This window comes from Ochotona princeps, chromosome 10 (genome assembly GCF_030435755.1).
Source record: "Ochotona princeps isolate mOchPri1 chromosome 10, mOchPri1.hap1, whole genome shotgun sequence".
Lineage (NCBI taxonomy): Eukaryota > Metazoa > Chordata > Mammalia > Lagomorpha > Ochotonidae > Ochotona > Ochotona princeps.
Window position 1 is genome coordinate 13,626,112 of NC_080841.1, and position 12,983 is coordinate 13,639,094.

The 12,983-nt window shown below is 56.6% G+C and overlaps 1 protein-coding gene across 1 annotated transcript in view; it reads left to right on the plus strand.

The window, feature by feature from the left end:
* The window catches only part of LGR6 (leucine rich repeat containing G protein-coupled receptor 6), a 102,523-nt gene that overhangs the window by 18,175 nt on the left and 71,365 nt on the right, over nucleotides 1–12,983 (plus strand). Inside the window, exons 2-4 of the mRNA XM_058669716.1 lie at nucleotides 2,686–2,757; nucleotides 3,835–3,906; nucleotides 8,219–8,290. Coding sequence (XP_058525699.1) covers nucleotides 2,686–2,757; nucleotides 3,835–3,906; nucleotides 8,219–8,290 — 216 coding nt within the window. The remainder of the gene's footprint in view (nucleotides 1–2,685; nucleotides 2,758–3,834; nucleotides 3,907–8,218; nucleotides 8,291–12,983) is intronic.

Here is a 12,983-nt window from a genome sequence, read left to right on the forward strand (position 1 = left end):
GCAGAGCCGGGCTGAGTGCAAGCATTGTCAGCTGGCACAGTACACATGGGTCAGATCCCTGAGCTTTTCCCCTTCTTGAGGACCAGAGGAGGAACCAGATTTGTCCAAAGCCACACAGCCAAGTTCTCAACTAAAGAGTGAGGTTTGAGTGATATCCATTTCTTTCAAAGGGTTTCTGTTTTTGTAGGGGGTGCTAAGAGTGAGAGAGATCTTTCATCCGGTGGTTCACTCCCTGAATGCCTGCACTGGTTAGGGAATAGGGCTGGGGCAGGAGCCAGGCGCTCATTCCAGATTTGCCATGAGGGCAGCGGGAACCCAGTGGTGGAGCCATTGATGCTGCCTCCCGCGGTCTCCATTAGCAGGGAGCTGGAGCTGGACGGCCGGGCTAAGAGCCAGCTCCTGTGTGCGACATGAACAGTCCAGCGCTGCAGCCTCCACCTGTGCTGTCACATGTAACGCAGGCATGCCCAGGACCCCAAAAGGCAGGGTCGTCCAAGGGCCCACGTGCCCTCATTCACAAGCCCTGCTCCTTGTAGATAAGGCGGCAGCAGCTGAGCAGTGCAGCAGTACCCCTTCGTGCCCTCCCGCTGCCCCAGCTCCGGGGATGCCCAGAATGTCTCTGCCTGCACCGCTGCCTCCCAGGTCAGCTAGGACAACCTTTGTATGGGTTTCTGGTGTGGGGTTCCTCTACCACCCTGGGACCTGAGGTGTCAGTTGAGGAGGGCCTGGTGTTGGATCACACTCTTGGCCTCCCCCTCCAATTCTACCAGTCCCTCTATCTCACCTGCTTCCTGGCACCAGCCTCGCCCCTTTTTCTTTTTGTGGGAGTGCCAGACCCCACAACAGGGCTCCCCCTACCCCACCCTGGCTGAGCCCTGTGGCTGAGCAGGAAGTGGGGGCCTGTTCCTCCCCAGGGGAGAACAATAGGGTTTTTGCTTAGTGGGGGGGGGGGGATACAGACACATCAGAGGCCCCTACAGGGACAGCCTGTTGGGGCTGGGCCCAAGTCACATGCCCCCTGGCTGCTCCTTGAGTTCCCGGGTTTCTGTCAGGACACATCCAGAAACACAGCAAGTCAATACTGAGAGGCAGTGGCTCCTGGCAGCACAGCAAGAGTGGGGCCTGAGCCACAGGAACCCGGGGCGGGGAGTGGGCACTGCAGGAAGAGCCGGTGCACTGAGTCCCTGCCTCCCTGGCCACGGCAGCGTCCCGGAGCCTCTGCACCTTCCCTGCTTAGCCATCACCTGGCCACATGGGCCCTTGGATGACCCTGCCTTTTGGGGTCCTGGGCATGCCTGCATCACATGTGACGGTACAGGTGGAGGCTGCAGTGCTGGACTGTTCATGTCGTACATGGGAGCCGGCTCCTGGCCCTGCCTCTTGGTCCTGTGTCTCGCCTGCCTTGTCCTGGAGCCATTGGACAAGTGGTCACAGCTTCGAGCAAGAGGAAGGGAGCTGCAGATGGAGCTGGCCTGGGTGATGGCGTACAAGTTCCTGGCTTGGCCCACCCTGAATATCCTCCCGCCTACAGGCCATGGAGCAGAGCCGGGCTTTATGAGATAAAAAACATGCCTGAGACTAAACAGTCTTTTTATAGCCGGGGACTCACTGGTGTGCTCCCCACCCTCACTGGCTGGCCCTTTGGGACACACTCCAAGTCTCAGGGTCGGGGGGACCCAAATGTGTCAGATGCACACGTGCAGCCCCAGATGTCCCCGCTTCCCTGGCTCACATGACCCTGGCTCCTCCCTGTCTGTGCCTGGGCGCGTGGGGCTCAGACGTGGCCCACAGCACCCTGTGGAGACATGAATGTCAGAGAGCAAATGTTTATTGTGTGTGTCCTGCTTCTGAGGCCATTGGTCAATACAGGCCCATTGGGTCCCTGGTATCCATCCCTGTTTTTACGGCAGAGGAATCCTGGGGGGTGGGGTGCACTGTTATTGGTCAAGAGCCCAGTGGAAGAGAGTGGCCTTCAGGCATTCTGGCTTCAAAGCCACATGCTCCTTCTAGTTGCTTCTCTGCAATATAGCACAACCATGGAGAGACCAAAGGGCTCTGACTTGTGGATGGGGTGAGGATTCAATGGGATTATTTGGCTAAAGGGGAGGCAGACTCTGACCCACAGGCAATGCCAGGATAACCACCTGAAATACTTTGTGCAACGGGCATCTCAGAGGACAGTTTCATGAAAGCCACCTAGAGGGTCCCAGAGATAATCTGAGAGGCTTAGAACGTTCTGGATCATGAATCCACATGATCAGCGTCAGGGATCATCTTACCTTGCCAGACTTGAGTGTGGGTGTCTTGTGGGATGTGCTGAGCTGAGTCCTGGAAGCCTGTGGGAGAAGGTAGATGGAGACCGGGAGGGAAACAGGAAGGAGATGGCGGAGAGAACCCCCAGACTGTGGGACTGTGGTATGGATAATCCCATAGCTGGCTCTGCGGTGGGGACATGGGGAGACTGCAGAGAGAGAACAGGCAAGTGGCCCTGGAGCCCTGGCTTGGCCAAGCCCTCAGGATCAGCTGCAGTGGTCACACCAGGGTGTGTTTGTGAGGGGTAGGGTAGGCTGGGGACTGTAGGGAGCCCTGAGCCCTCCCCCTGCCCACTGTGGGGGCTGGAGCTGGACAGTGCAGGGAGGCCCAGAGGACAGCTTCCAGCCCCCTGTCCGGTGTGTGTCCCTGCAGAGACCTCAGCATGAACAACCTCACAGAACTTCAGCCCGGCCTCTTCCGCCACCTGCGCTTCCTGGAAGAACTGTGAGTAGACACTCTCAGCGGGCGGGAGATGTGGGGTTCCCTGGGGTACTGCGGGAATGTGGATTTGCATGGGGCAGGGGAAAGACAAGCTTGGGTAGCCAAGGCTGCCTTTGGCAGACACCTGCTGGAGGTGTGACACCCCCCAGGGCCAGGGAGTCTGACACCCACTCTCAGCCCACCATTATACTTCTTCCAGAAGGGCACCTTTTCAGAACATTAATATTTATTTATTTACAAAATTTCTTCATTTGTGAGAGAGTGCTTCTTCGACCTGTCGATTCACTCCCCAGTACTGAAGAGCAGGGATGCACCTGCTCTGAACCTGTAGTCCAGACACCTGCTCCAGTGAGGAGTCACCTGTGAGTTACTCTCAGCCTCTGCCTAGCAACAGCTGATCCTACATCCAGGGTGGTTCTCCTCTGAGATGCCTATCGCCACTGCCCTCATGTCCTGTGGATGGAGGGGAAAGGCCAGGAAGCCTTCCTGGAGGAGGACTCTAAAGTCAGTTTGCAAAGGTGTAGGACAGAGTCAGAGGCAGTGGGGTGGAGCAGGCTCCGCTTTTGTGACAATGAAATTCAGAAGAGGTGGCCTGGGGGTGCAGAGCTGGGGGCTGGTGATTGGAGTTGAGGGAGGACGGGAACTCAAGGCTGGCTCCTTGAGAAGGGGCTATCTCCTGGCAGATACCCAGCTTCAGAACCCGAGGTCCACAGAACTCAGCTGCCCAGGGCACCTTTGCCCCAGGCATGCACTCTCCTTGGAGGTGTAGCAGTAGACACAGTACCGATGGGGTATTCCGACTGGGCACGGTGTGGGTGAAACATGGATAAAGTTTAGGTTTACACTTGGCTCACAATGATTTGTAAATATCCCTTTTTTTTTTCTAAATAAACCCGAATCTGAGATGCTTGTCACCAAGCATATTTCAGGTTATGACCCCTCCACCAGTCGTGGAGGGTCCTCAGAGGGCTCCGTGGTAGCTGAGAGGTAGCTGTGAGTGGTAGCAGCCACCCTCACCCCCTGCAGGATTCCACCTTGACCCATCTGCCCGTGCCTCTGACCTTGGCCTCTGATTTCCAGGCGCCTCTCTGGGAACCACCTCTCCCACATCCCAGGACAAGCCTTCTCAGGGCTCTACAGCCTGAAGATCCTGTAAGTACTGGGTCAGCCATGGTTCTTACTGCCCTTGCCTGGTCCAGAACAGTGACCCTGGGTCTCGATGTGCAGCTGCCCCGTGCCTGTTTCCAGACCTTCACGTTGAATTCCCCTGCTGGCTTCCATTTCTTTGCTTTCAGATGGTCCCTACAATGCTTTACAGTTTGGCAGCAAGCATTTGTATACACGAGGGGAAGCCTCGCGTATCCAGTGGCCCCACAGGCAGGTGGAACATCTTTGTGGGCTTTGCCGTGTGAGCCATGACCACTTGCAGGTGGGTTGGAGGGGTCTGGCTCACACACACGTGTTCTCCCCAGGAGCTGGGCGGAGGGTGGGGGGATGGTGAGGAGACAGGAGAGAGACTTGCTGTTTCATGGAGGAGAAGGCTGCAGTGAAAGGGGAGGGAGGTGTGGCTCAAGAGGACCTTGCGTTCTTGTGATATTCCTCTCCCCTTTCTTCGCTGGTGGGCTAACGACCCATTGTAGAGAGAGGAAGCCTGAGGCACCATCTCTTCCCATCCCTGCCTATGACCTGTCTTTCCCGATGAAGATCGGGGTTCCCCAGTGTCCCTCCACATTCTCAGGATGGGTGAAGGTGAAGGAGGTGTGGGAAGAGTGGGTCCCGGAGTCAATGCAGTGGGCATGGGGTTCCCCTTGCCCCAGCAGGGACTAATTGTAGGGGAAAAAAGTGAGCATCTTGGAGACTAAGCCTGTCAAAATGGAATGAACATTTTGGCGTGGGGCTCCCCTGCAGTGGCAAACCCTTCTGCAGCTCTGTCACTCCCTCTTTCCTAGCTACTCTTACAGGTTGTCCTTGCACAATTGAACAGGTTGCTGACTGCTCAAGGGGATAAGGGGCTGAAACCAGGTCTGTGCCCTGGTGTGGGGCTTCCTCCACCTGGAAAGAGATGTCTTTTTCTAATCGTCTCAGAGCTGCCTGTGGGCTGGCAGTGACCTTCCCTGCCGACCCAGCTGCTCAGCTGTCCTCAGTAAGGCACCAACCCCTGTTCCCCCCACCGCTGGTCTTGGGCACCACTGGCTCCCAGCCTCACTTTCCCTTTGCCCTGCCATCCTCTCTACTTTCCATTTGGCCCTCACTCTCGGTCCCTCCTGCCTCTGGCCCCGCCTCGGTGTCCCGGCCTGGCTCCCCTCTCCTCCTTCCCCCTCTGCTCCCTGCCTACCCTCTCTGTCCTGCTCCTGGGAGGTGGCTTGTCTGTGCCTGGTGGGGTGGCAGGTTTAGACCTGTATCTGGGCTCCGTCGGCTGGGCCCTCCAAGGGAGGCACGCAGCCTGTTCATAAGTCTGAGTTCCTTAGAGCTGAGCCACTCCTTTCTTCTTTGCCTGCATTGGGCAATAAATCAAAGCCTTGGAGCCACCACAAAGGCGGGGGGGGGGGTGCGGTGCAGAGACTGTGGGGAGTGGGGTACACCCAGTTGGGGAAGTCAAGGACTTTATGCCTGTAGGGCTGCTCTGTGTAGGGGGTGGTCTCTTGCACCCACCTGCACCCCAGGTACAGGGCGGCAGCACACAGTGGGCTTCTGAACTGGCACCAGCCCTGGGCAGGACAGTGTCACACTGTCCTGGGAGTGTAGCCCTGGAAAGGGTCCTGCTGGAGGCTCCCCCTGGCTGACCTGAGGTGCCTGCCCTGGAAGGCATACTGGCTGCCTCCGTGTAAGCTGCTTCTGCAGGTGCTCCACAGGGGTTCTTGCAGTTCACCCGGGTGATCCTGCCCGAGGTCAGGGTCATTATCCCCAACGTTTGGATGAGAAGACTGAGGCTGCACAAAGGGAGGAATTTGCCCAGCGTGGAGGGACAGGCCACACCCAGGCCAGGGGCTGTCTGGGTTCCTCTGCCTTCCTCAGCTTCGTCTCTGGGAGGGGGTCCTCTCAGCACCCCACCCTCCCAACCATTGCCCAGGTGAGCCAGCATTCTCTTGTTGTGCTGCTGTTATCTTTTTTTTTTTTTTTAAGATTTATTTATTTTATTACAAAGTCAGATATACAGAGAGGAGGAGAGACAGAGAGGAAGATCTTCCGTCCGATGATTCACTCCCCAAGTGAGCTGCAATGGCCGGTGCGTGCTGATCCGAAGCCGGGAACCAGGAACCTCCCCCAGGTCTCCCACACAGGTGCAGGGTCCCAAAGCTTTGGGCCGTCCTCGACTGCTTTCCCAGGCCACAAGCAGGGAGCTGGATGGGAAGTAGAGCTGCTGGGATTAGAACCGGCGCCCATATGGGAACCTGGGGTGTTCAAGGAGAGGACTTTAGCTGCTAGGCCACGCCGCCGGGCCCAGTGCTGCTGTTATCTAAAGAACTGTGTATGGATCTCAAAAATTCTGGCACTGAAGTAAGTGTATCTATTCTTTTTTAAATATGTCTTTTTAAGACAGAGTTACAGGGAGACAGAGAATCCTCCACCTGCTGGTTCATTCCCCAAATGGCTTATCAGCCAGGGCTGCTGGGCCAGGCTGAAGCAAGAATTAGGAACTCCATCTGAGTCACCCGCATGGGTAGAGGGACCCAAACACTTGGGCCATCCTTCGCTGCTTTCCTGGGTGCATTAGCAAGAAGCTGGATCAGAAGTGGAGCAGCTGGGCATTGAACTGGTATCCATGTGGGACCACAATGTTGTAGGTGGTAGCTTTACCTGCTACACCACAATGCCAGCCCCTTCAACTTATTTATTTATTTTGAAATCAATATGTATTTCAGAGCAGGCCGTCATAGAGAGAAATAGAGACAGCTCTCTCATTTGCTGGCTCACTCCCCAAATCCTGCTGTAGCTAGGACTGTGTTGGGTGGAAGCAGGGAACTGAGAACGCTATCTGAGCTTTCCACGCGAGGAGCAGCAGTCCAGCTACCTGAGCCCAGCTACCTGAGCCCAGCTACCTGCTGGCCCCGGGGAATATAAGTCACACGTGTGACTGGCTAGGACAGTCATGTGGGAGGCATCCTTAGCTCCTCTGCTCAGCCTCTTCTGGCCAGGCTGTGTCCCACCCTGGGATGGCTTTTGGGGGGATGTGTCCTGGCTAAGTGTCAGGTGGTGGGTTCAGGTTCCCAACCCTTTGGACTCAGAGTCCAGCTGGGGACTCTCAAAGTGAAGATACAGAGAATCCTCACTGGAGATGGGTTGAATCCAAGGGGATGTTAGAGTGACATTCCTAAGCCAGGGCCAGGTATGCCAGCTGCTTCAAGGTCAGGAGGCAAGCCCCTCCCTGAGCCTGGACTGGAGAACAAGCGGGACTGAGCACGCATTGAATGGGGGCCACCAAGTCCCTCCCTGGAGAACATGCTGGGCACACAACAGGCACTCACTGGGTACTGGCCCGCTCCTGGTTCTCAGGGAGGCACCATGGCTAGAGGATGAGGCATGGGCTAGCACCTTCAGAGAGGGTGCCCTCACTGTGCCAGGGCCATCAGCTACGTCCTTCCTTCCTGCTTGCCTGGCTACCTCAAGCTCCTGTGGGCTCTCCTTCTCCTCCCTTCTTCCTGGAGAGGCTGGGAGGTAAAATCCTTCAGGTAGCACTTCCCTCCATGGAGCCTCCCTCTGACCTCTTCACCCAATGTCTCCTTCAGCACCAAGCCAGCAGGACCCTTGCTGGGAAGCTGAGTCCCAGGAGATCCTCCATGATATTGTCCAAGGTTCCCGTGCTGGCTGGGGCTGGTCAGGTTAGCAGTGCCAGCTGGAGAGAAGATGCAGGCCACCTCCCTACTCCCCCCACAACTGTATCTCCCCTTCCGTGGGCTTCCTGACCCCTCTGCCCTACACATGGGTTTCTAGGGGACCTCAAGGAACCACAGGACCCCTGCCTGTGAGGTTATGCCATTCACCTGTGCAGCCCCCCAGGTGGGCGGTCTGCACTGGTTATGGAGGAAGGTGTGGTGAGCCCAGCGCTACAAAGAGTCACCCAAGACAGAACTTGCCCAGGGTCCTTGCATCCTTGGAGGAGGGATTTCCCCTCATCCACATCCTCCCTTCCCCAAACAAACCCCAGATTTCTGGCTAAATGGGCAGGGCAGCAGGCCTAGGGAGAAACCCACCTGCTACCCCCGCCCCCACATCAACCCATCTTCTTCCAACCACCCCTCAGTGGAAGCCCAATCCCCTGACTTCTGCTCCCGTTGCTTTCTGGATGCTTCCTTGCCCTGTTGTCTACCACCCCTGATGCTGGCACCTGCTGAGACACCCCTCAGCCCCACTGCCAGCGTGCCCCCAGCAGGGGAGCAGGTCTGTCTCCTAGCAGGTGTGTACTCCAGCCCTGGGGCCTCAGCAGGACAGGGCGGGTCCTCACGGTGCTTTCTCTCCCGTGCAGGATGCTACAGAACAACCAGCTGCAAGGAGTCCCTGCAGAGGCGCTGAGGGAGCTGCCGAGCCTGCAGTCCTTGTGAGTCCCGGCACCCCGGGGAGTCCCCGGCTTCCTGGGGCCTGAGTCAAAGCCCATGTCCCCTCCTGCCCTCCGCTCAGACCCTCTCCACATGGCCGCTGCTTCTGCCTTTGGTTTCTTTAGGCCATCAGCATGTGTTCCTGTATATCCGTGTGTGTGTGTGTGTGTGTGTGCGTGCGTGTGTACACGCGTGTGTGTTTCAGGGGCTACATTCACCCTTTGAGCACTATGGGAAAGGAACCTTCATAGGGAGAGCCACCAGGATGGTAGTCCTAGGTGGCCTGGCCTTCTGCCACTGGAGCCCTGGGTAATGGTTGTGACAGGGTCGGGGTGGGGTGGATGGTAGAGACTGCCCCCTCCCTCCGCACAGAGAAACGTCAGGAAAGGGCTGTCTCCCCCAACCACTTCCCCTGCTTGGAGGTGATCTGCACCCTGAGGCTCATAGGCCACCCCTCCTGGACCCATGACTTCCCAAGGGCAGAAGCAGGAACAAGAGTGACCCCACCCACTGCCATCTCAGGGCTGGGACACTCAGGGCACAGCCCCACAGTACTTGTGGATAGCAATAAGTGTCAGGTACATCATCCTATTGGGTGATCATTGAGTGGATCTGTGTTGGGAGAAATTGAAGTTGAGGGACAGGACCGGTGTCTGGCATTTAGCCTGTAGATGACACTGGGCACAGCTGGCCTGCCCTGTGTCAGCACAAAGCCCTCTGGTGTCCTTGGTGTGTGAGAGGAAGTTGAAGCTCTCATCTGTCGAGGGATCTCCTTGAGTGGGAGGAGGCAAGGACTGGGAGGGGCACATTTCCTTCAGTCACCGACCTTCCTGCCTCTGGTCAGCACCACGATGCCCGCCATCCAGCTGCCCAGTTGGCCCCAATGGCAGAACCTGGCTCCTCGCCCTCACCTCTCCCTCCATCCAACCTCACCTCCTTGCTAAAGGTCTGGCCTTTCCACTTCAGACAGCATGGAGGACTTTTAGCAGGGGAGCAGTCTTTGTAAAATCTCATTGGCAGCAGTGGCTGTAGGAGACCCCAAGTAGTCAAAAATGTGATCTCTGTGGGTTGGGTTCTTGAGTAGTAGGCTGGCAGTGATGAGGTGGCCCCACGTGCCTTGGCAGGCTGGGGTGGAATGAGGCAGTGGGAGTTAGAGACTTAGAACAGCACCATGGTTACTAGTAGCAATATGGACAGGTGGGAGTGGAGGGAGGGAAGTGACAAGGACACCCATTTCTCTGGTCAAACTCACTGAGAACCACTGGCTGAATAGCAGGTATGTGGGGACTCCCAGGGGATAAAGGATTTGGAGGTGCACAGAAAGGCACTACTGGGGTTCCCTTGCATGTGTTAAGTTGGAGGTACTGCAGGTGAAGGCAGACACAGTTGACATCAGTGTGTTTTGGTGTGTGTGGGAAGGTTGTATCCTGAAGTTATGGGAGCTGAGGGAGAGAGAGAGAGAGAGAGAGAGCTATTTATAATCCCATTCAGATGCCCCCATTCTTGGAAGGCTACAGTCAAGCAAGGCCCAGGCTGCTGAAGGGAGAGGGTGGGGTGATGGACACCCGCCAGCCATGGCCTCTGTGTGCCAGGACACCTGGCGTTGACCCCCATTTGCCCCACAGAGTCCCCCTTTAATAACTGCCTTCTCTGTCACCAGACAGGAAAGTAGAGGCAGCTGGGTCCAGGGCTCCTTGACTGTCAGAACTAGTGTTGGGATTCAGAGACTCTTGGGGAAGCCACTTGGGACAGCCCTTGTGGGTGGCCAAGCATGTGGGAGTATCCTCCTCCCCATGGGCAGTGGAGGCATGAGAGAGGCTTCTAGGAGCCCATTGCTCAGGGTGTTCTGCCTGGTACCTCCTCAGGAGGCTAGGCTGCTCCCAAACATGGGATGGTCCTATGCTATATCTGCCTTCTGCTAGTTAGACCCAGATGCTGCCCAGGCAGTAGGGTGAGGCTGGGCGGGAGGTGGGGGAATGGACCAGGAGCGGGAGTCAGGGGAGGGGTGAGGCCAGTGGGCCCTGCATTCCAGGCCCAGGTATAGAGCTGGGGGTGCACTGGCTGTTTAGCTTGGCCCCTAGAGCCGAGGCAGGCAGCACCGGGCTGCATGACCCCGCCCCCTCCCTGGATGCCCGGGCTCCCTCCCCGACCGGTGTGGAAGGGGAGGGCAACCACGCCAGAGGTGTCACCAAGCTGAGTTCAGGCCAAAAGAAACCACAGAAGCCAGCAACGGAGGCGGGGCGGGGGAAACAGAGACGGGGAAAGGGGAGCGGACGCAGGGCGGGGGCTAGGGGGCTCCTGGAAAGTAGAACTGAAAGAGAGGGACAGGACGGGCTGGCTAGTCTCAGCAGAACAGGAAAGGTACCGCGGCAGGGATAAAGCCGGGAGCAAACGGGAACATGGAGACCTTCTGGGGGTGGGAGGCGGGGGTCTGGGCACAGTCATAGGGGCCTGCAGCCGCTGCGTGGGCAACTCACAGGGGTGAACCAATTAGGGGCAGTTTCATGGCTGCCACCCAAGTTAGAGCCACCCCTTGCCTCCCCGCCCTGGCTGAGGCCCATGCACAATACGTGTTGGCTGCCTGCCACTGGGAATTGGAGGAAACAGCCAGGTGGGGTTCAGGCGGGTGGGGTACAAGAGTGTGTGCTTATGGATGCCAGAAGCGGCTGACCCAGGTGAGGTGGAAACAGAGGAGGGGCTCTTACCCAACCTGCTGCAAGAGGCAAAGCCCACTCACTTCTCTCATTTAATCCCAAGAGCCCTGAACGTTGAGTCCATCATGCCCACTTTACAGATGTGACCACTAAAGTTCAGGCAATCTAAGTGCTGGCTGGAGGTCCCACAGTGTGGAGGCCACAGAGCTGGAGTTTCTGCTCTGACTCCAAAGTGCTGGGCTCCAACAGCTCTGCCTTCGAGTACCCTCTCCCCTTTCCTTAAAGCTGCAGTGCTGGGGGACTCTAGTTTAAGGTCTGGCTCTGTCACTGATTAGTCATGAAGCCATGGGCCAGTCATTTGAGTTTAAGGGTTCCCATCTCTAATGTGGGAGGCTCCCATGGGGTAAATAGGGATGAGTGTTGTGCTTGGAATGCCTCATCCTGTGTTGGACGCAGTGGCATGCTCCATTCCTGACTCTTCACTTTCTATGCAGCTTCATGTTAATGTGCCTGGGAGGGAGCAGGTGATAACGATGGCCTAGGTGCTTGGGTTCCTGCCACCTGCATAGGAGACCTTGATGTAGTTCTGGCTCCTGGCTTCTGCTGTTGCAGTCATTTGGGTATGGAAGATCTTTCTGTCACTCTTCTTGAAAAAATTCTTTTCTTCATAAGTGGGATAACTGGCAGACAGGTATCCTAGGATTATAGATACCATAACATTCCAGTGAGGTATCCTGCTGTGCACCTGCTCTCTTTGAGTCTCTGCTTTACTCTCTTTGCACAGAAGAGCTCTTCCATGAACCTGCTAGTCTCCTGGGCACACTGCATTCTGAATGGAGAGGGAAGATCTGGGCTTCTCTGGGAAGGAAGGGCTGAACCATTCTGTCCAATGCCAAGTGTTCCACAAGGACCGGGATTGGAGGTGTTTCTAGGGAAAGCCACAGGCCAGGGGCTTTGGAGCAGGGCCTCCTCATTCTGTTGCTCTGCCCCTCCTCCAGGCTAAAGCATAGGGCCATGCTCATCACACCAGCCCTTGGGTGGCACCCTACACATCTGGCTCTTACCTCCCTGAGCCCCCACAACTCTGCCCAGTGGCCATCACTCCCATTGTAGAGGCAAGCAAACAGAGTTCTGTGACTTGCAGCAAAGGCGGTGCCAACGCACAGACCTGCAGTGCTGGCTGCCTCCCAGGGGACAGCCCTGGGGGTGAGTCCAAGGTCCTTAGGCATTTAGCTCAGCAGGTGTGCTGTGTCTGTTTCTGTCTTACCTGGGGCCATGGAGAGTGAAGCGAGCAGGTGCTGTTTGCCAGGGGAGCTGCGGCTGTTGACTGGCACTGTGGCCTCAGCAATAACCCTGGAAACCCTCCTCACTGACGGGGTCCCCGTAGATGCCTAGAGAGAGGGACAAGACTGGCTGTGCCTGAAGACTGGCACCTGGGATGAGCACCTGTCACCAGTGGACCTCTTTCATCTTGCCCCAGCTAATCATGTGCTTGTGTTTTCAGCCCCGAGAAAGGGAGCACCAGGTTGGGAGGTGCCATGACCAAGATTCTCTGGGGGCTATAGATAGATCTGGAGGCAGAACAATGTGGGGTCTTCTTATGAAAATGTGTTAATTAATTTTCTTTGAAGCTGAAGGGGTGATGAAGAGAGGGAGGGAGCTCCCACCCATTGGTTCTTTTTATTTATGTATTTATTTTTGGAAAGTCAGACTTAGAGAGAGACAGACAGAAAGATCTTTCATCTGCTGGTTCACTCCCAAAGTAGCTGCAACAGCTGGAGCTGAGCCAATCTGAAGCCAGGAGCCAGGGGCCTCTTCCAGGTCTTCCAGGTGGGTGCAGGGTCCCAAGCGCTTTGTGCCATCCTTGACTGCTTTCTCACACTGCAAGCAGGGAACTGGATGGTAAGTGGAGCAGCTGGAACATGAACCAGTGCCCATACGGGATCCCGGCATGTGCAAGGTGAGGACTTTAGCCATTAGGCTCTCATGCTGGGTCCCATCCATTGGTTCTCAATCCACATACTTGGGCCCTGACTTACTG